General features: G+C 39.2%; 1 protein-coding gene across 1 annotated transcript; it reads left to right on the top strand.

Annotated features, from left to right (window-relative positions):
* LOC134001253 (neuroblast differentiation-associated protein AHNAK-like) lies at positions 1 to 22,733 on the top strand. The gene is made up of 8 exons (XM_062440821.1): positions 1 to 58; positions 6,299 to 6,345; positions 7,345 to 7,458; positions 9,313 to 9,420; positions 9,546 to 9,699; positions 9,962 to 10,122; positions 10,224 to 10,990; positions 11,036 to 22,733. Exons 1-8 carry the CDS (start codon positions 1 to 3, stop codon positions 22,731 to 22,733), a joined length of 13,107 nt encoding a protein of 4,368 aa, XP_062296805.1.
* Positions 22,734 to 23,069: the final 336 nt, after the last annotated feature.

Here is a 23,069-nt window from a genome sequence, read left to right as displayed (position 1 = left end):
ATGTGCGACTGTTTCCACCTGGCCTTCCCCAACTGGCACGCTGCCTCCTCAGGGACGGGTGGGCATCATTATCTTTGCTCTCTCTCTCTCTGCTCTTTATTCCTCTCTCTCTTTCCTTCTCTCTTGCTCTCTCTCACTCTGTTTCCGCTGCTCTCCCCTCTGCAACTCACTGATTCAGCAGCAGGGTTCAGTAGTGCAGTGGAAGAGATTACTTAAGTGTGTGTGTGTTTGTGATGGAGAGAGACAGTGAGCGAGTGTGAGGCTGCTTCTGCTGCTGCTGCTGCTGTTGTGTTACTGACCTGCAGTGAGTGCTGGGTGTGTCTGCAGAGTGCAGGGGAGGGTGTTTGAGGATGTCATCATCGTTTTTTGACAGGGAGCTCCGCACTTCTCCTGTTTCTCTCCCGCTGTGTGTTTGAAGCAGAGGCTGAAAGGAAAACAGACGTGGTGTTACTGTGGCGGCTCAGCAGAGCAGAAATCAGGATTTGCAAAAAAACAGTAGCAGAGGATAACTTCCTGAGATGAATGAGTCTGCTGAAATGTGGGAGCATAAATATTCGGGGAAATTAGATATATCTTCGCTGGCAGAATCTGAGAGATCTAAGCTGCAAAGCTCCAGGCTTTATGTGACAGAAGGAAGAGCTACTAACCTTGCATCACTTTTACTGTAGTAACAATAAAATACATGAACATTTCTAAAAAGTTTATGAGTGCACTGGTAACGCTGCAGTTTGCACTTTCCCTCTTCATATACCCTATACTTACTCTTTCATGTTCATTAGTGCACAGTTTAAGGGAATCACATGGAAATTAGTTGAGGCAAAAAAATGACATCAAATAGATGCTGATGATCCGTCATGTAAATAAACCGTATCTGATCATGTATATGGGCGTAGAGCATAGTGATATGGTTTGTGTGAAATTGAAAATTGAAATTAAATTCAAGCTGAATCAGCACATATGAAGCTGAAACAGTAGTTTGAAGTTTGAGTGCATGTCTGTGAAAAGTTATGATATTCCTGCTTTAGTTGCTTTATCAGATAAGACGAGTTTTAAAACATTTAAATAGTTGCTTTGTGTGGATGTTTTCTGGTGCATGAGCAGCAATTTTAACTTGATTTAAAATGTACATTATAGACTTCTATGGTGTACAGTGAGTTAGTGATGAAGAAATTGCTGCGTCACCAATATACAGTTCCTCCTGATCAGGAAAAATTTACAGTGACGATAAAAGCAGCAAAGTACCCATAAAATGTAAAATGATGGTTATGTTTCATAGGTTATTGCTAGATAATGGAGTATTACAGTATGATATCATAGACTATGTTGTCCCATGCTGCGGTAAAAGACAGAGTTTTCAATTTCTGCCAATTCTCCTCATCATCTTCTGCTGCCACTTAGGGAGGTTAGGGAGGTTTGTGATGCTCTGAGAGGTTTCAGAGAGAGACAGAGAGTTAGTTTGGCTGACAGCGAGGAAGTGAGCCAGACAAAGTGGCTCATCTACTTGGCAGTGGTGCCTGTAAAAGACGATCCTGATCCATTACGAACCATCAGCCTCAATGGGATAAATCCTGCTCTTAAATCAATATTACAACACTGTACTTCTGAAAAAAGACAATCAGTATTTGTTTTAACCTGCTTGGATCAGACAGGTGAACTGATGTATAGATTTCTAAATGATTCGATAATTTTTGACCAGCTGGATTTCTAGAAAGTTGATTCTGACACAAAAAATTTAAACTGAAGATGCTCACGTGTAACGTTTACATATATCTGTTCATATCATGATAATTTACACCCAGGTTTCCCTTCTTGTTGGGATGGAAAGTGCCTTTTAAACAGCATTTTGTCTGTTACAGTACATTAAAACTGAGAACAAGTGAAGTACAGGAAACTGTGAGATACAAAGACATAAAGATGTCAAGACATAAGTTGCATTGTCACTAAATAACTTTTTTGAGCTCAATAACTTATATTTAATAAAAGCTTGATATCTTCACAATTTATCATATCACAGCAGCCTCTTTGAACTAACTGGGCTAAATGATCATGTTTAAATCAGTCACTTGGCACTGCAGGCATGCTAGAAAAAACAAACACCAAAAAGCGTTTGCAAACACAGTTCAACCCAGGTGTGGGTTTGCTGATTTGATATAAGAGTATGTGTTTGTGTGTGTGTGTGTGTGTGTGTGTGTGTGTGTGTGTGTGTGTGTGTGTGTGTGTGTGCGTGTGTGTTTGTGTGTGTTGTTGGTGTAAATGCATGTCGTGGGAAAACAGGCAGATTAAGATACGAATTCCAAAGCTGTGATGAAACTCGCTGTAAATTTGCAGCAGATTAATAGATTGAAAGCATGCGCCTTTGCAGTCTCATGTTCATATAATCCATGCAGAAAATCTAATTCTGCACTGCCCTCAAATCTCATTATAATTTGGATCCAAATGAACTGTGTCTTCCAGTGAAAGAAGCTTGTGTCTGTCTGTTGCGCAAAAAAAAAGGGAGAAAAAAAAAAAGAGCAGCATCCCAAATCCAAGAGCACAAATAACGAGCTGTATCACTTTATATTAGTTTAATGAAGAGGAGAGCCTCAGGGAGCCTTCCAGGTATTTTCAAACAGGAAACCCAAACTGGAGCAGGAGGAGTTATGTAAGAGGAGAGCTGAGGACAGGCAGCGAACACAATACAGTCAAAGCAAATCTATAAAATGATTTATATCTACAGGGTTACAGTTTTGGTTTTTGTAATATTTTATCATTTGAATGAATGCCAATACATGCTGTGAATACATTAATATTAGAGGCTCATTGTCACAGCAAGGGACATATTCTTAAATTGGTTTATGGAGGCACTAATTATAAAGGGATTTAATGATGTTTTTTGCATTGGTTTATTAATTGGTTGCTAGAGTGAAAATGTTAGTTTCTCAAGTTTAACGCCAAATCTCTTCCATTAAATAAGCAATGACTGATTACCTGACATTACACTCAATTACACGATTAAAAGTACCACATTTTTCTTTGTTCAGTCTCTAACTGATGCAGATAAGGACTATTGAAGGTCAGCAGTGACAAGTTGTAAACACAAGACTGAAATATCATCATCAGCTTTTAAGTTGATATGTTGAACCTTTTAGCAAACAGCTGCTTATTTCCACATCTAGCAGTTATGGAGCAACATTATCATTAATATGGAGTCGCGTTTCCTCAGCTAACGGCTCATTATATTCATTATGTTCGCTAACTGTGTCTGTTTGTCATTTGGTGCTGAGTAGATAATGCACATTACAGCTTCTTCTCTGGAAACAGCTGCTTGCTGTGACCCAAAACGACACTATGAGAGCGCTGAGACTGAACCAAAACAGTCAAGTTGCAGCTGGACAGTTAAACAATGAGCTGAAACTCACTATAAAGTTCCGTAAAGCTGATAAAGATGATAACATGCTGTCATTTGATGCATTGTTATTAATAAAATTATTGATTTTAGCCGCTTTAAGTCAATTAAATTAATTAAACTACAGGCAATTAATGACTTTTCTGCTTTAATGGCACAGCGTATCAGTCTTTTACTAAAAACTTAAAATGAAAAATGATAGATTTGGAGATTGAAGTGGATTTAATGGCAAGTTCTGATCCTCATAATAGAAATTAATCTGCCTAATAAGGAAAATAAAGGGGGTGTGGTTGTTGCCTGATAAGAGATTATAGTGTAGAGTTAAGGTTATTTTTTAGGAATATGTAGTTGAAAGAGTCTCTGAACCAAAGTCAGCATTATGGACGTTTTGAAACCACTTAATTTAATTTGGGGAGTGACACAAGTTCAGGCAAGGTATGACTGCAACCTAAAAGTAGGCTGAAAGTGTCCCGCCTCCTTTGTCCATCTCAGGCTGAACAAATCACTTTAGCCACTTTGGCAGTTGGACTCACACCAGGATTGTTTCAAGGCAGTTTGAACGACGAGTTATTAACACCTCGTTATTTTTTTCCATCCAGGAGTTAAACAGACACACAGTAGCAGGTAGGTGAGATGTTGAATATAAGAGGATGGTAATGACTGTATGGAAAGGATTCATTCCACATTAGAGTTCATGATGAAATGCAGCTTTTGATTATTACGTTTCACAGCACGTCTAGACTGTGGTGAGCCTCTTTGTGAATGTTCTTCTCTGTCAGATAAATGATATTTCTAAAACCTGATGTCAGAGGAATTTAGCTTTATGATGACTGTGCAGGTTATGTTTCAGTATCAGTAATGTTATTTGATCATGTCTTGATATAAATCTTGAGGTGGGGACACACCCTGATACAGTAGGTCTTTTCTTGATTGTCAGGCATTCAGAGGACTTCACATGACATACATTAAGGCAATGGGTGGGACGGTGGATGCTATAGTAAATGGACTGTACTTAGTAAACATCTTCAGCACTGTGCAAATTGCAGGAATGTTATACAATCTCTATCTCAATATTCAACACTTTCTTTCTTTTATATAGGCTTTAAATTAATACTTCCTTCAAAATTATAAGTATTGTATATTACTTTCCTTGAATTCTTCTGTATTGTCCTTTTTTATGATGAGTTAAGAGCACTGTTATTTAATGAAATGAACCAGAGATGTTTTGGTGCTCTGATGATGACAGATGATTGGATGGTTGTTTAAATTTAATGTTTATAAGTTGGCTACTTTTGTCTCTAAAGCTTGGAAAAAAACATCAGGATGGTTTATGTGGTTAGTATTACCTGTATTTGGTATCTGGTTTGTGCCTATTTGCTTTTTCTTTTTCTTTTGTGATGTCTTGACACAATAATACATTAAAGTCAATCAATCAATCAATCAATCAATCAATCCAGCTTCAAAGGCCAGAAGAAAAAGGTTGTTTTTGTTTAGCCTCCACTGTGACACAAACTAATTGGGTTATTTGGCTCTAGTTATAATGCGAAGCACATATTTTTTCTAGACTTGGATACCCGAGATTATAACAATGGTGCATAGAGTTTTTAATAACCTTTATCTTTATTGTTGTTATAATTAACATTGTAAACTAATTTACTTTTAGGAGCTCCCTTTCTGTTCAGAAGTTCAACCACAACCACATTTTCATCTATCATTTCGGAAATATAAAATTATGACGGCAAGATTATAATTTGAATTACTTGTTTTGGGTTTGAGGAGTTTGGTGGTTCTTTATGATTTATACGACTGTAATTATAGACATAAAAAACGATCAACAATCACTCAGTAGATGAAGATTAATTGTCTGCCCAAAGCCGAAAAACATTTTATCTGCAATGGAAATAATTTGATTCTCAATGTTGAGTGAAACCGCATTTAATCATGCCAATGTCCACTGACAATATAACAAATACTGATCTCTAGTCTCTTGATGATATTAATTTAACAGTCAATGAGAATCTGAAACCACAGAAATTGAAGAGATGTTTAGCTGCAACAGTGCAACACTAGTTCTCCATGACTCAAGCCTTATTTTACTTATTTTATCTGCTGGTTTTTTAAAAACAAGTACAACTCATGATATAATGGACCTTACATTAAAATGTCTGGAATAGAGTGTTAATCTAATCTGAAGTAGAGATAAATCAGAGGTTAGGTATCACAGCTGGCAATAATAACGCTCCCACTGACTAACCCGATTCATCTTGAGTCAGACTTTCCCTTTTTGGAAGCCCTGAAGGGGCCGAGAGGCTGCAGAGTCTAATCTGTAGATCAATACAGTGGATCACTTAACAAACGTCGGAGGCAGCGGCTTCCTGGGGGAATTATTGCCAGGAAGAGCTCTAAATAGTCTCCTCATCAGCTCCAGTGTCTCTCTGAGTTTCAAAACAACAACAGACAGAGTGAAAGCTTCAGTTTTTACTGCTGTTTTTTGTGTATTTTTCTTGTGCTGTATTCCTGCTGCAAAAAAAAAGAGGCTAAAACAATGTCAGTCTGTGAAGGATAAGTGTTCAGAGTGTACTTTTTACACTAATATAATTTACTGAAATGACACTGACGTCTTGTTGAATGCATTTTATCGGTTTTTATATGTATGGGTGATTGTCAGATGTCTCACTCTGTTCAGTTACTCTGTGACCGCTGTCCTGCTAAAATTACCTAATACAATTTTCCCTTTAGTCATGCATCACCAGGCAGTGTATTTGTAAGTATGTCATTTGTAGGTTATTTAATTGTGTGTGCAGATCCTGGTGGAATGAAGCTCAACAATTTACTGAAATATTTACGATGAACAGATGTCATATCAGTGTCGAGTCCGTACTTATGTTATGTGTGTTTCTTTGTCAACAGGAGCTGCTCGAAGGGCGAGAGGACCAGAGTCCGGGAAAGAGGACGAGTCAGTAAGTGAAATAAATGTTTATTTTATATGTTTCAGTTTATTTATTTATCTTTCACTGAATGTGGGAAGATGTTTCTGTATTGGCTCCGTTAAAAGAAAAACAGTATATTAAAATTGCCCTCTTATTTAAACCGTCCTACTTACCATGAGTTATACTTTACTTTATTAACAGTTTCCAAGTCTGCATGTGTTAACGATGCTGACGATGCTGACAGACGTCACAATTGATTTGCTTAATTTTATAGCTTAAACTGTTCTATTATTGTAAAATCTATAGAAGTTTATATAAGGCTGTGCATTATTAATACAAATTAATGTACATCTTATTCTATGGAAACTATTGATTTGAAGTAAGTATTTAATTGGTTCTATCAGATAAGGATATCCACAAAAAACACACAAAAAAATGTTGTAAATTGTAGGCACCGAAAACCAGAATTATTGCATCTTAGCTGATATTTTAGTGCAGCTGAGGCCACAATTCAGTCATTAGTTTAAAAGGTTTCCGTGACAACCTGTTGGTGGCATTAGATGAAAAGTGAGGAAGTCATCAAAGTCATTAGGATTAATCTTCTGGGAGCCATTAAATGTCTGTACCAATTTCATGCCAATACATTTCATTACTGCTAAAATCTCACGTTGGATCAAAATGTTGGTCTGACAGAACGGCCAAATTTAGCATTCCTGGAAACAAACCACTAATGTCACATTTAAAAAACTGGCAAACAGCTAAACACAGAGTCAATGCAGCCTTTAGCTCAGCAAAAGTGTCGTTATTACACATTTTGTGATCCATCTTTCTTCAGATTTTGTTTGTTCATGCTGGAGGCGCAGCTACAAAAACTTTAACGCTAATAGTTTTTCAAGTAGCTGCAGAACAAGAGATGCAATGTTTAGGCCAACTGCAATGGACTCAAATGTAGTTATAGCTCTTTGAAAAAAAAAAAAACAGTTTTGGGAATAGACCATGTGCTTATAGACTGACCTTCTGTTCGTGTAGATATGTGACGACGAGCCACCTCAGTTCACCGAGGGAGAAAGACCTCGCCCTCAAGGATCGTCCCCCGTCGAAGAGTTTCCTGAAACTGAGAAATACACCGACAGTGACAAGGAGGTACAGAACAACACATCACTATGGTACACAGACACAATAAATCAGCTTAAGACAGGAAATCAGAGAACCAACCAACAATAACCTAAATAAAATAAACACATGATCAGAAAGGCAGGTTTCTCCAGCAGGGATCAAGTGGTGTACGTTGTATTTGTCATAAACTTTTCTCAATAGAGGAAACCGGGTCCCCTTTCCTTGAAAAATTAGGTTACTAGAGGGCAGACCATAACCTAGTTAGTTAAATGCTGAACACAGTGAGTGATTCAACAGTTTCTGATTCAACAGTCTATTTTGTTCAGGCTGTAGATAAATGACGTTAGAGAAATTTGCTTGTGACCAAGTTTGTGTTTTTGGCTCATTTATGCTCACATGGGGCCACATGAAGATCCCATACACAAATTCTACAATCCAGTGTTACATGTTTGTAGAAATACATCATCGTTCTTACATAAAAGAAGCAGAATAAGGATTTGTCTGTTGTGGTTCGGAAAATATAACATCCAAGTTGGCCCTTCTCACCGGCTACACGTCACCAGAAGCCTGTGATAGGAAGCAGTTTTTAAAATCTTGCCCTTACACAATGTATGGTGGTATTGGCGGGGGACTACACACCCACTGCCCAAATATTGATGCCCAGAAATATCCCAATCACACCAAAAATACAGCAAGAGGGCCACACTGCCACACACATCCAGTAGGTCATAAGTGATGATTGGGAGCGATTATTTTTGTATGAGTTTATACATCCTTCTCGTTTTGCCTTTATTATTATTTCTGCTTAGTAATTACCGTATAGACCACGCCCAATGGCAACAATTAAGTTAAATTTGATTCTCAATATTAACTGAACAAACACTAATCATTGGTCTCTTGATAATATTAATTAAGAAAACCAAGTAAAATCTAAAACCACAGAAAGTTCTAACAGTTGTAAATCAAGCCTTATTTTAATTATTTTATCTGATCATTTGTATCCCAAACAAGTCATGCCAACAATAAGTCATGAATTGCATGCTTAATAACAATTTTGATAAGCTGACATTGAACAGTCCATCATAACATGTCGGTAATGGCAGTGATCTTTAATGGACTGTGTGACTGCTTTAAGTTTTTTATTTTATGCCAGAACCCTCTGTTGGGTCTTTTTCCATCTTCAGATGTGAAAACCTCCAAGAAAACAATCCCACTAATAGCATGTTGTTGTACTAAGTCTGGTAAGCCTAGTAAAAAATTTATAAATTGCTCAATTTAGTAATTTGTTCTTTCAAGTGACTAAATTCATTCCCTCAAATTAGAGCATTATTGAATTATAACTCTCCATCCTTTCGTTCTTTCCCCCTCGAAATTCTCACTACGGACAGCTTGATTTACTAAAATATATTTTGGACTGAGACATGTAGGTATATTCTGGGTTTTGGCTGTTAAACACCATGTTATCTTTGACAATATTGGTGATTAAATATGTACACTGACTCAACACAAATAAACCAACACAAATGAGTCTCTGGGGAGTACAATTTGTCAGCGATTTGCCCTTTACCTGTATCAGGCTCCGTATTTCTGTGTCAACACTCAACAGTGTGTGCTGCAAATAGACTCTCTGTTTTGTTGTTTATTGCAATACTGTCCCAGGCTCCCATGTATGAATTTCCCATGTTTGTACAGTATATAGAGTATGTAACTCCTTCACTCTCAGTGCAAATGCTTCCAAAGCCTACTGCTGAATGAATGAATGAACGATCTCTGTTGCCTCTCAGGTTTAATCAAGCTGTAGCTTGGCAAACTGCAACAGTAATCTATTTTCAGTGTTATGTTTACTTAAAATTCAAAGATTTGTTTCTATTTTTCTTTAAGTGTGAAGCGGAGCATGACCCACACCACAAAAGAGGGAAGAAAACAAAAAAGTCTGGGTTTGGGTCCATGTTTGACAAGCACTCAACTCCCAAGATGAGTAAACTGAAGGTAAGACATTCCAAACCTTTTCCTCTCTGTACTGGAGCTGTGAATGCCTTCAGGCTGTGCCGCAGCAGATAATAGCACAGCTAAAGGTAAAAATGATTATCCTTTCTATTTTTATGTTTTGGCAGGAAGTACACAGCCCTGAGTCAGGGGTGATTGTGAAAACAGCCAAAGATGGATGTGCGGAAGGTCTCATTTATGGTGGAGGTGGTAAAGAGGGAATCTTCATTAAGGACGTGGTACCAGAGTCACCTGCCTCAAAGAGTCTAAAACTGAAACAAGGTAAGCCAGCACTTGCAAATAAGTACGAATTACAGTGACTTTTTTCAATGACAGCAAAAACTAAATTTATAACTTAATTGAGTAACCTGAAAAATCAATGGATTCTGCTGTATTTTGTTGTATATTTTCCAATTTTAAAATTTCTAATATCCATTACAATCATTTTTAAAAGGGAACTTTATGAGCAAGTGACCTTAAACACAGATTTCCATAGACTAAAAGTTTTCTCATCACAGTGAAATGTTTCACTTTTTTTATGCAGGTGATCAGGTTCTGAGCGCCACTGTGTATTTCGACAATGTGTCATATGAGGATGCCATTCAGATTCTGGAGCATGCTCAGGCTTACAAAGTGAAGCTCTGCTTGAAACGCCAACCAGACATCACAGAGACTGAACCAGTCATCGAATCTGACGTCATCCCTGTAACTATTCTCAAGCTGTCTCCTCACACTCACTGCTCACTCCTCTGTGATATTTAGTCTTTAGGCTCAAACTGACATTTCGCATTTCTGTTGCCCAACAGGAAGAAGACCTCTTCGCTCCAGAGATGAGGGAGCAAGAAAAAACTAAGAGGCGTGGTGATACTCGAATTTCATGGCCTAAGTTTCCCTCCTTTGGCAAAGGACGGAAGTCACGTTTTACAAGGTCTCACAGTTCCTCAGAAGCTGAGGATCAGAGAAAGTTGGAGCTGAGCCCCAGTACAAGTTACACAGAGTCACCTATAAAATCTCAGGATGCCCTCAAAGGCAAGAAGAGGCATAAGATAAAGCTTTCTGTCCTAACGAGAAAAGGACGTGTAAGTTCATCTGAAGAACAGGACACAGACACACCAACAACTGGGCAGATCAGTGGTGTTGACATTCACCAGACACAGGAAGCATCAGACAGCTTTGAAAGCCCCCCTGGAGAAACACCTGAAGCCTATGCGACAGACGTTTTGACGGTAGTGGAAGGGTCAGACTTGAGACTTGAAGAAAATCAGAAAAAACTGACTGAGCCAGAAACTGTTCAACACAAAGTTGAACTGATCACCATAGATAGCACTATGAAAACAACAGATCTAACTACGGCTCTGACAGATCAAGAAAGCTCCTCTCCTATCAAGTCCCCCGATGGAAAGAAAAAAAAGAAGGAAAAGTCTGAATTAAAAATGAAAATTTTGGGGAGGGATAAGCTTAAGAAAGATTCAAAAGAGAAATCCTCACCTAAAAGGCTGAAAACGCTGGGGGCAAGTATAGAAAAAACAGATCAACCTGAAAATCAAAAATCTGATGTCATCCCAGTTGTTGAGTCAAACAAAGAACTACAGGGGGATCAACTGATGCTTGATACCAGTACCCAAATAATCAGCAGTGAGAGTCCAAAAGCCAAATCAGTGACACCAGTGAAAATAAGTGTACCACAGGTTGAACTGGGTATATCTGATATTGCACTTGTAAAAAAATCTCCAAAGAAAGGCGAAGAAAAAACCAAGAAAGGCAAGGGCATTAAACAAAAACAAGACACAAAGACAAGTCCAACATTCAAACTGCCTAAAGTAGGCTTCAGTGACATTGCCACTGAGGAAACTATACAAAAAATTAACGTAAATGTTGAAGAAAGCAAAACAAATATCAAGCAATTTACAACTGAGGGTAAAGATGTAACAGAAGACCCTTATGACAAACTGTCAAAAAGCACCGTTTCTGGAACACAACTTCCCAAACGGGAAGACATTGAGATCCCAGGTATGGAGGATGTGTCCAAGGGGATAAAAGCCAAAGGAATTAAAGTGCCTAAAGCAGTTTTTACAGGACCTTATGAAGAAATCCAGTCTGAAACTGTACAAATGTCAATTGATGTCAACAGTGTGAAAGAGGCAGTTTCAAAATTGCCTGGATTTAAGTTGCCAAAGGTCGATACGTTTGGCATGCAAATTCCAGAGGAAATTACTGTGATAGATGCAAATGCACAAAGAATATCAGTGAAAACACCAACAAAAGTTGTAGATACCAAAACAAAACAAGAGGCACACGTCACTAAATTTGATGTAACTGCCTCTCCAGAAATCCCCAAGACTTCAATCAAACTACCAAAGATCAAACCTGAGGATGTAACCTCAGAGGAACTTGTTAGTGAGGTCAAGGTAGATCTTGAAAAGGAATCCAGAGCAAAGCAAAAACAAAGCAACAAAGATATTAAAACTGGCTTCATTAAACAAGAAGATATTATTATAATTGGAAAAGAGAGTCCAGAAAAGTTAGCCATTCATCAGACGCCAGAAACTGAGAAAACAAAAGGCACAGGGGATATCAAATTGGAATATGAACTTACAACTGCACTCAGTTCAAAAGAATCAGATAACAAATCAAAGAAGGCAAAGATAGCAGTGCCTAGCTTTGGGATTGCAATACCAGACATAAGTATCCCTAACTTTGGAATTGATTTTCCAAAGCAAAATATCTCTGAGCAAAAAGGTGATGAAGTAAAAGGAGAAAGGACTACATTCCTCCACGAAGGAAAGATGTCAAAAACTGAAAGAGGGAAAGACAAGAGGCAGCTTGGAGGAGTCATGCCTGATATCAAAATACCTGCAATCGAAACATCTGCAATGACAACTGAAGGTGAACTGGAAGCTCCCAGGGATGACTTTGAATACATTGATTCAGTAGGTGGCTCACTAGCCATGAAGGATGGGGGCATTAGGCATACAGGTTTTGGTGTTAAAATTGATGCTGCAAAGGCAAAGGCTGATGTCTCTTTTCCTGAGATCAGAGGTGAAATCAAAGATGTTGAAGCTGAGGAGCACATAAACAAACTGCCCAAATTTGGAGCTGTTATTCCGGATATCAGTGAAAATGTACCTGATGCAGCTAAGGATATAAACATTGATGGGGCAGAGATAAAAACACTTGAAAAAGAAGGAAAGGGTAGTAAGTTTAAAATGCCAGGTCTCAGTATCTCCATGCCAAAGGTGAAAGGACCTAAAATGGATGTAGGCCTCACAAAGACAAAGACAGATGTAGATGTGAGACTCACAGAGGACATTACTCTAGCAAGTGCAGATGTTTCGATTCCAGAGCAAAAGCTGGAAATCAAAAATCTGCAGTCTGAGGGTGACTTTGATGGACAAGGAAGCAAGTTCAAAATACCAAAGTTTGGAATCAAAATGCCAAAAATGAAAGGGCCTGGATTTGATTTAAGCTTATCAAAGAAAGACGTAGATGTTACACTACCAAAGGCTAAAAGTGAGGTCAAACTCCCAGAAGCCCCTGATGTTGATGTTATTCCAGGGAAAAAGCTGGAAGTCAAAAAACCTGAACTGGAAATCAAAAATCTGCAGTCTGAAGGTGATCTTGATGGAGGAGAAAGCAAGTTCAAAATACCAAAGTTTGGAATCAAAATGCCAAAAATGAAAGGGCCTGAATTTGATTTAAGCTTATCAAAGAAAGACGTAGATGTTACACTACCAGAGGCTAAAAGTGAGGTCAAACTCCCAGAAGCCCCTGATGTTGATGTTACTCTTGGAAAAGTAGATGTTTCCATTCCAGGGAAAAAGCTCGAAGTCAAAAAACCTGAACTGGAAATCCAACCTCTGCAGATTGAAGGTGAGCTTGATGGACAAGGAAGCAAGTTCAAAATGCCAAAGTTGCGATTTGCAATGCCAAAAAAAAAGGGGCCTGAATTTGATTTAAGCTTATCAAAGAAAGACATAGATGTCCCAAAGGCTACAGCTAAGGTAAAATTCTCTGAAGCCCCTGATGTTGATGTTACTCTTGGAAGAGTAGATGTTTCCATTCCGGAGCAAAAGCTGGAAGTCAAAAAGCCTGAATTGGAAATCCAACCTCTGCAGATTGAAGGTGAGCTTGGTGGACAAGGAAGCAAATTTAAGATGCCAAAGTTTGGTATCAAAATACCCAAAATAAAAGGTCCTGAATTTGATTTAAGCTCATCAAAGAAAGATATGGATGTCTCAGAGGCTACAGCTGAGGTAAAATTCCCTGAAGCCCCTGAGATTGATATTACTCCCGAAAACATAGCTATTTCTAGCCCTGAGCTAAAGATGGAGGTTGAAAAATCTCTGGAAACTGAGGGTGAACTTGATGGACAAGGAGGCAAGTTCAAAATGCCAAAGTTTGGTATCAAAATACCAAAAATAAAGGGGCCTGAATTTGATTTAAGCTTATCAAAGAAGGGCGTAGATGTCCCAGAGGCTACAGCTGATGTCAAATTCCTTGAAGCCCCCGAGATTGATATTACTCAGGGGACCATAGATGTTTCTATTCCGGAGCAAATACTGGGGGTTGAAAAACCTCAGTTGGATATCAAACCTCTGCAGATTGAAGGTGAACTTGATGGACAAGGAGGAAAGTTCAAAAAGCCAAAGTTTGGTATCAAAATGCCAAAAGTCAAAGGGCCTGAAATTGATTTCAGCACATCAAAGAAAGATGTAGATATTACACTACCAGAAGCCAAAGCTGAAGTCAAACTTCCTGATGTTGAACTAAAGGGACCCTCTGCTAAAGTAGAAATTAAAGCTCCTGAAACCAGAGGTACAGGAAAGGCTGCAGAAGGATCACCATTAAAATTTAAAATGCCAATTTTCAAACTACCCAAATTTGGAACTGCTACTCCAAATGTCAGTGTTCAAATATCTGATAAAAACAAAGACATTCAAATTCCCGAAACACAACTGAAAACACCTGAAGATGGTGGCACAGTTGGCATTACAGTAACTAGCACTGATATTGAAAGTCCATCTCTTGATGTGAAAACAACAGCAGCTGAACTTGATGGAAAAGGAGGCAAGTTCAAAATGCCAAAATTTGGAATATCATTGCCAAAAGTTAAAGGTCCTGAAATTGATTTAAGCTTGTCAAAGAAAGATGTAGATGCCACATTGCCTGAATCAGAAGTCAAACTTCCTGATGTTGACCATGGATTTAAAGTCAAGCTTAAAGCTCCAGAGATTGAAGTTCATCAAAAGGATGTTGAAGGATCACCATCAAAATTTAAGATCTCTGCAGAAGTACCTGATATTGCCAAAGATTTCAAAATCGATGGATCTGACATTAATATTTCAGGGAAGGAGTCTGTGGTTAACATTGCCACACCCAGCATTGACATTGAAGGGCCATCAATAGATATGAAAACAACAGGTACAGAACATGAGGGAAAAGGAAGCAAATTTAAAATGCCAAAGTTGGGAATGTCAATGCCTCACATGAAAGGACCTGAAATTCACTTTGGCTTATCAAAGAAGGATGCAGATGTCACACTACCAGAAGCCAAAGCTGAAGTCAAACTACCTGACATTGAACTAAAAGAATCCAAACCTTTGCATACTGAAGTGGAACTTGAAAGAGAAGGAAGCAAGTTCAAAACGCCAAAGTTTGGCATGTCAGTGCCAAAAGTAAAAGTACCTGAAATTGATTTAAGTTTATCAAAGAAAGGTATAGATGTCACACTACCAGATGCTAAGGCTGGGGTTGAACTCCCAGATGCTCCTACAGTTGCTGTGGATATGAAACCACCAGAGTGTGAAGCAGAAATTGATGGGCATGGAAGCAAGTTTAAAATGCCAAAGTTTGGAATCACAATGCCAAAAGTAAAAGGGCCTGAAATTGATTTAAGCTTCATGAAGAAAGATGTAGATGTATCCCTACCAGACTCCAAAGTTGAAGTGGATATTAAAGCACCTGCAATTGAAGGAGGTGAGTTGAAAACACCAAAAGAGCTTGAACTAGAAAAGCATGAACTGGAAATTCTGTCTGAAAGTGAACTTGATGGACAAGGAAAAAAGTTCAAAATGCCTAAGTTTGGAATGTCACTTCCAAAAGTAAAAGGACCAGAAATTGATGTCAGCTTATCAAAGAAAGATGTAGATGCCACACTACCAGAAGCCAGTGCAGAAGTCAACCAACCTGATGTTGAACTAAAAGAACCTTCTGCTAAAGTGGAAATGAAAGCTCCTGAGATTGAAGCTCAACTAAGCAGTGTGAAAGGATCACCATCAAGATTTAAAATGCCAACATTCAAATTTCCTAAATTTGGAGCTGCCACACCAAATATTAGTGTTGAGGTACCTGATATAGACAAAGACATTAAAATTGATGTAGCTGACATGGAAATATCTGTACCACAAAAAGATGTTGATGTACCAGAAGTTAAAACAGGGATCCGTTTGCCAGAGGTTGAAGTCAAAGGCAGTGCTGTGATGGAGCAGCAGCCAGGTGTGGAGGTAGATGCTAAACTGAAAAAGCCAAGGTTTTCACTATTTTCTTTTTCAAAAAGTGGTAAAGCCCCAGAAGTTGATGTCAGTGCTCAGGGTGTGACTGCTTCAATTCCAGAAGGGAAGGTGGAACTAAAAGGAGGGGAAGTAGATATGAAACCACCAGAATGTGAAGCAGAAATAGACAGTCAAGGAAGCAAGTTTAAAATGCCAAAGTTTGGATTGACAATGCCAAAGTTAACAGGGCCTGAAACTGATTTAAGCTTATCAAAGAAAGACGTAGATGTAACACTACCAGAAGCCAACGCTGAAGTTCAACTCCCTGACATTGAAGTAAAAGTACCTTCTGCCAAAGTGAAAATTAAAGCTCCTGGAATTGACATTCTTACAAGTGTAGAAGTACCTGATTTGGACAAAGACATTAAATTGGATGGAGCAGATTTAACATTGCCAGCAGCAAAAGCTGAAGTCAAAATCCCTGATGTTGAAATCAAAGAGCCCACAGGTTCAATTTCAGTCTCACAGCCACCAGTGACAGAGGGTGATGCCAAGTTGAGAAAGTCAAGCTGGACATTGCCAAAATTTTCATTTTCAAAGACAAGCGCTGAGCCCGATGAGGCTGATCTTGATGTCCTAAAAGTTGACGTGACATTACCGGAGGCCAAAACAGATGTACATCTTCCAGATATTGACATCAAGTTACCCAAAGTTGAAGCTGCCACTCCACAAGTCAGTGTAGAAGTACCAGATTTGGACAAAGATATTAAACTGGATGGAGCAGATTTAACATTACCAGAAGCAAAAGCTGAAGTCAAAATCCCTGATGTTGAAATCAAAGAGCCCACAGGTTCAATTTCAGTCTCACAGCCACCAGTTACAGAGGGTGATGCCAAGTTGAGAAAGTCAAACTGGGCATTCCCAAAATTTTCATTTTCAAAGACAAGTGCTAAGCCCACTGAGGCTGATGTCAAACTTGATGTCCCAAAAGTTGACGTGACATTACCGGAGGCCAAAACCGATGTACAGCTTTCAGATATCAACATCAAACAATCCTCAGGTATTTCAACAGAGGAGGAACCTGCTACAGACCTTGATGCAAAATTGAAAAAGACACGGTTTTCCTTACCCAAATTATCGTTTTCAAAGCAAAGCACAAAACAGCCTGAAGTCGATTTCAGTGTTCCAGATGTTGACGTTTCTCTTCCAGAAGGAAATGTGGAGGTCAAACAACCTGAATTGGACCTTAAGGCACCAGAAGGTGATGCAGAATTAGATGGAGAGGAAAACAAGTTTAAAATGCCAGAGTTCGGCATCTCAAAGCCAAAACTTAAAGGGCCTGAAATTAATTTAAGCTTATCAAAGAAGGATGTAGATGTCACCCTACCAGAGTCTGAAGTTCAACTTCCAGATGTTCAAACAGGTCATGTTGAAGGATCCCAATCAGAATTTAAAATGCCGACATTCACATTACCCAAATTTGGAACTATTATTCCAAAGGTCAGTGTGGAAGTACCTGATGTAAAGAAAGACATTCAAATTGGAGGAGCAAAGCTGGGGGTAACTAAAGAGGGAGCTGCAGTGGATGTTACAGCACCCAGCATTGACACCGAAGGCCTATCTGTAGATGTGAAAGCTAAAGGAATTGAGCTTGAGGGATCAGGGAGCAAGTTTAAAATGCCAAAGTTCGGTTTCCCTGTTCCTCAAGTCAAAGCTCCTGAAATTGATGTAAGCTTATCAAAGAAAGATGTTGATGTAACACTACTAGAAGCCAAAGCTGAAGTTCAACTCCCCGACATTGAAGTAAAAGTACCTTCTGCCAAAGTGGAAATTAAAGCTCCTGGAATTGACGTTCAGACAACTGATGTTGAAGGATCACCATCAACATTTAACATGCCAACATTCAAAATACCCAAATTTGGAGTTTCGATTCCACAGGTCAGTGTAGAAGTACCTGATTTGGACAAAGACATTAAAGTGGATGGAGCAGATTTAACATTACCAGAAGCAAAAGCTGAAGTAAAAATCCCTGATGTTGAAATCAAAGAGCCCACAGCTTCAATTTCAGTCTCACAGCCACCAGTGACAGAGGGTGATGCCAAGTTGAGAAAGTCAAACTGGGCATTCCCAAAATTTTCATTTTCAAAGACAAGTGCTAAGCCCACTGAGGCTGATGTCAAACTTGATGTCCCAAAAGTTGACGTGACATTACCGGAGGCCAAAACAGATGTACAGCTTCCAGATATCAACATCAAACAATCCTCAGGTATTTCAACAGAGGAGGCACCTGCTACAGACCTTGATGCCAAATTGAAAAAGCCACGGTTTTCCTTACCCAAATTATCGTTTTCAAAGCAAAGCACAAAACAGCCTGAAGTCGATTTCAGTGTTCCAGATGTTGATGTTTCTCTTCCAGAAGGAAATGTGGAGGTCAAACAACCTGAATTGGACCTTAAGGCACCAGAAGGTGATGCAGAATTAGATGGACATGAGAGCAAGTTTAAAATGCCAGAGTTTGACATCTCAAAGCCAAAACTTAAAGGGCCTGAAATTAATTTAAGCTTATCAAAGAAGGATGTAGATGTCACCCTACCAGAGTCTGAAGTTCAACTTCCAGATGTTCAAACAGGTCATGTTGAAGGATCCCAATCAGAACTTAAAATGCCGACATTCACATTACCCAAATTTGGAACTATTATTCCAAAGGTCAGTGTGGAAGTACCTGATGTAAAGAAAGACATTCAAATTGGAGGAGCAAAGATGGGGGTAACTAAAGAGGGAGCTGCAGTGGATGTTACAGCACCCATCATTGACACCGAAGGCCTATCTGTAGATGTGAAAACTAAAGGAATTGAACATGAGGGAAAGGGGAGCAAGTTTAAAATGCCAAATCTCGGTTTCTCTGTGCCTCAAGTCAAAGCTCCTGAAATTGACTTAAGTTTATCAAAGAAAGATGTAGACGTAACACTACCAGAAGTTAAAGCTGAAGAACTTTCTGCCAAAGTGGAAATTAAAGCTCCTGGAATTGACGTTCAGACAACTGATGTTGAAGGATCACCATCAACATTTAAAATGCCAACATTCAAATTACCCAAATTTGGAGTTTCGATTCCACAGGTCAATGTAGAAGTACCTGATTTGGACAAAGATATTAAAGTGGATGGAGCAGATTTAACATTGCCAGCAGCAAAAGCTGAAGTCAAACTCCCTGATGTTGAAATCAAAGAGCCCACAGGTTCAATTTCAGTCTCACAGCCACCAGTGACAGAGGGTGATGCCAAGTTGAGAAAGTCAAGCTGGACATTGCCAAAATTTTCATTTTCAAAGACAAGCGCTAAGCCCGATGAGGCTGATCTTGATGTCCTAAAAGTTGACGTGACATTACCGGAGGCCAAAACAGATGTACATCTTCCAGATATCGACATCAAGTTACCCAAAGTTGAAGCTGCCACTCCACAAGTCAGTGTAGAAGTACCAGATTTGGACAAAGATATTAAACTGGATGGAGCAGATTTAACATTACCAGAAGCAAAAGCTGAAGTCAAAATCCCTGATGTTGAAATCAAAGAGCCCACAGGTTCAATTTCAGTCTCACAGCCACCAGTGACAGAGGGTGATGCCAAATTGAGAAAGTCAAGCTGGACATTGCCAAAATTTTCATTTTCAAAGACAAGCGCTAAGCCCGATGAGGCTGATCTTGATGTCCCAAAAGTTGACGTGACATTACCGGAGGCCAAAACAGATGTACATCTTCCAGATATCGACATCAAACAAACCTCAGGTATTTCAACAGAGGAGGCACCTGCTACAGACCTTGATGCCAAATTGAAAAAGACACGGTTTTCCTTACCCAAATTATCGTTTTCCAAACAAGGTTCAAAAGAGCCTGAAGTGGATTTCAGTGTTCTAGATGTTGATGTTTCTCTTCCAGAGGGAAAGTTGGAAGTCAAAAAACCTGAAGTGGAGATTAAGGCAACAGAAGGTGATGCAGAATTAGATGGACAGGAAAGCAAGTTTAAAATGCCAAAGTTTGGTATGTCAAAGCCTAAACTTAATGTAAGTGTCTCAAAGAAAGATTCAGATGTCAAACTCCCAGAAGCTGAAGCTCAACTTCCAGATGTTAAAATGGAAATTAAAGCTCCCGAACATGAAGCTCCAACCGGTAATGTTGATGGATCCCCATCAAAATTTAAAATGCCATCATTCACATTACCCAGATTTGGAGCTTCTACTCCAAATGTCAGTGTGGATGTACCTGATGTAAAGAAGGACATTAAAATTGATGGAGAAGTTCAACTTCCAGATGTTAAAATGAAAAAAACATCTGCTAAAATGGAAGTTAAAGCTCCTGAAACTGAAACACAAAAAGGTAATGTTGAAGGATCTCCATCAAAACTTAAAATGCCGACATTCACATTACCCAAATTTGGAGCTGCTGCACCAAAGGCCAGTGTGGAAGTACCTGATGTAAACAAAGACATTAAAATTGATGGAGCAAAGCAGGAGGTGCCTAAAGAGGGAGCTACAGTGGACGGTACAGCATCTGGAAGCAAGTTTAAAATGCCAAAGTTTGGCATCTCAATGACAAAAGCAAAAGGGGCTGAAATTGATTTAAGTTCATCAAAGAAAGATGTAGAGGTCCCCTTACCAGAAGCTAAAGCTAAACTTCCAAATGTAAAAGTGAAACAGCCGTCTGCTAAAATGGAGATGAAAACTCCTGAAACTGAAGCTCAGACAGGTAATGTTGAAGGATCCCCATCAAAACTTAAAATGCCGACCTTCACATTACCCAAATTTGGAGCTGCTACTCCAAAAGTCAGTGTGGATGTACCTGATGTAAACAAAGACAGTAAAATTGATGGAGCAAAGCTGGAAATATCTAAAGAGGGAGCTACAGTGGACGGTACAGCATCTGGGAGCAAGTTCAAAATGCCAAAGTTCGGCATCTCAATGCCCAAAGTAAAAGAGACTGAAACTGATTTAAGTTCATCAAAGAAAGATGTAGAGGTCCCCTTACCAAAGGCTAAAGCTGATGTCAAACTGTTAGATGTTAAAGTCAAACAACCTGAAGCTGCTGTTTCTGTACCTGATGTACCAGTTGAGGAGGAGGCCAAGTTGAAGCAATCAACCTGGGCATTTCCAAGATTTTCCTTTTCAAGGACAGGTGGCAATGCCCCTGATGTTGATGTCAACCTTGAAACACCCAAAGTTGATGTTACATCATCAGAATCAAAAGCAGAGGTCTCTGTACCAGATGTTGAAGTCAAAGGCCATTCAATAGAAGAGCCACCTGCAGAAGAACTTGATGCAATTTTGAAAAAACCTAGATTTTCCCTGCCAAGATTTTCTTTTTCAAAGTCAAGTGTTAAAGAACCTGAAGGAAGTGCTGATCTTGCACATGTTGATGTTTCTCTTCCAGAAGGAGAAGTTAAAGTCAAACTGCCAGAAGTTCAAGCAGAGGTCAAACTCGCAGGAGTCAAAGAACTTTCAACAAATGCAGAAATTAAAACATCAGAGACTGAGACTAAGTCAAAAGATGTTGGGGGATCACCATTGAAATTTAAAACGCCAAAAGTGAAATTTGGAACTGATATAGACAAAGACACTGAAACAGATGGAGCCAAAATTAAGGACGATGTCACTGTCAATATCACAGGTCCAAGTGTTGATATTAAAACGGATGCGTCCAAAGCTGCAGTATCAGATTCTGAACCACCAAAGACTGAGACGGACAGTGTGGGTCTTGCCTCTCCAAGTAAATTCAAATTTTGGCTGAATTTTTCCAAACCCAAACCTGAAGATGAACATGTCTCTGTTGACACAGAAGGTAAAGACAATCAGCTAGAGATTGAGGCCGAACCCACCAAAGGAGAGAGTATATCACCAAAAATGACTTTGACATCATTTGGTGAGATCCTCAAGAATATTGATGTTGAATTTGATGTACCAAAAACAGAACAAGAGGAGGAAAACCTTGACATCTCAAAGGAAGTTCATGGAACAGATGAACTCAAAAAGCAAGAGGCAAAGGGAAAGGAAACAAATACCAAGCCAGATACTACCAAAAGTGCTGAGAGGACAGGCTGGTTTAAATTTCCCAGATTTGGACTGTCATCCCCATCAGAACCTGCAAAGATTTCCGAAAAAGACGAGCAAAAGGATGAAAAGAGCCCAGTAGGGGAAACAGTGGATGAGGAAATAAGTCCCACCATTTCTGTTCAGTCATCAGACGCCTTTGCTGATATTAGCTCTGCAATGACAAGTGAACATGTTGGCCTGTCCTCATCTTCCCCAACCAAGGTTACTGTCAAATATTCTGATCCTAACTTTGCTACCGGCCTTGAAAATGTGCATGGTAACATCATTACTTCCACCACAAGGACTGGGATGATATCAGTTGAGCCCAACTTACCTGAGAAAATCACCATTCTTTCATCTTCATCAGAAGACACGCTCAGACTGGAATCAGGAAAAATTCACATCATTACATCAAACATACAAGCAACCCCAGAAACACAGCAGGCCAGGCTTCTAACTGCTGCCCAAGTCCAGTCGGCTGGAGACCTTCCACTGCAATCAGAAGGTACCGAGGCTGCATCATGGACTGTTGAAAAGTCACAGAGCAGCAGCAGAACAGTCTTTGAGAAACACTTAGTTAAGGAAACATCAAGTGACGGCCAAGAAACAACTGTTATAACTAAAGAAATTACACACGTATTTGACTCTGCTGAGCCCATCTCAGATGAGACAGCAACATCTATTCAACGACTGAGAGACACTGTGCACTCTGAGAAAATGAAGTTTTTTGATGGTGCCGGGAAATGAAATAACTTGATGTAAAGTACATCTAAAGATAACATTCCTCATTGCCTAACCTCAACGGTTGGTGCGTTCACTGGCACGTTCACTGGTCAAAGTCCTGCAACCAAAAAGTGAGATAGAAAACATTTTGGCTGACTGAAAAAGGCTGTTTGCAGGTTGAATTTACCAGTCACAGAATTTGTCAGTTTTTAGTTGTTAACTTTAATCTCTGGTTGCATGTTGTTGACCTATAAAGAGATATGTTAATATAATTCACACTGAAAATGTGGTAAAGTTGTTAATAAGCTATGTAACTAAGTGCCCTAACTGCGAATTATGACAGGGCTTCACCAAATATCC

This window comes from Scomber scombrus, chromosome 19, assembly GCF_963691925.1.
Source record: "Scomber scombrus chromosome 19, fScoSco1.1, whole genome shotgun sequence".
Taxonomy (NCBI): domain Eukaryota; kingdom Metazoa; phylum Chordata; class Actinopteri; order Scombriformes; family Scombridae; genus Scomber; species Scomber scombrus.
The sequence above is the reverse complement of the archived record's forward strand: the minus strand, read 5'-3'. Positions and strand labels throughout refer to the sequence as shown.

Bases quoted from the DNA above. Each gene is read 5' to 3' on its own strand.
- LOC134001253 (XM_062440821.1), top strand. From the start codon at position 1: ATGTGCGACTGTTTCCACCTGGCCTTCCCCAACTGGCACGCTGCCTCC. The intron at 7,459-9,312 runs GTACAGAACAAC...TTTTTCTTTAAG, and splicing joins ACACCGACAGTGACAAGGAG to TGTGAAGCGGAGCATGACCC. The intron at 10,123-10,223 runs GTAACTATTCTC...GTTGCCCAACAG, and splicing joins TCGAATCTGACGTCATCCCT to GAAGAAGACCTCTTCGCTCC.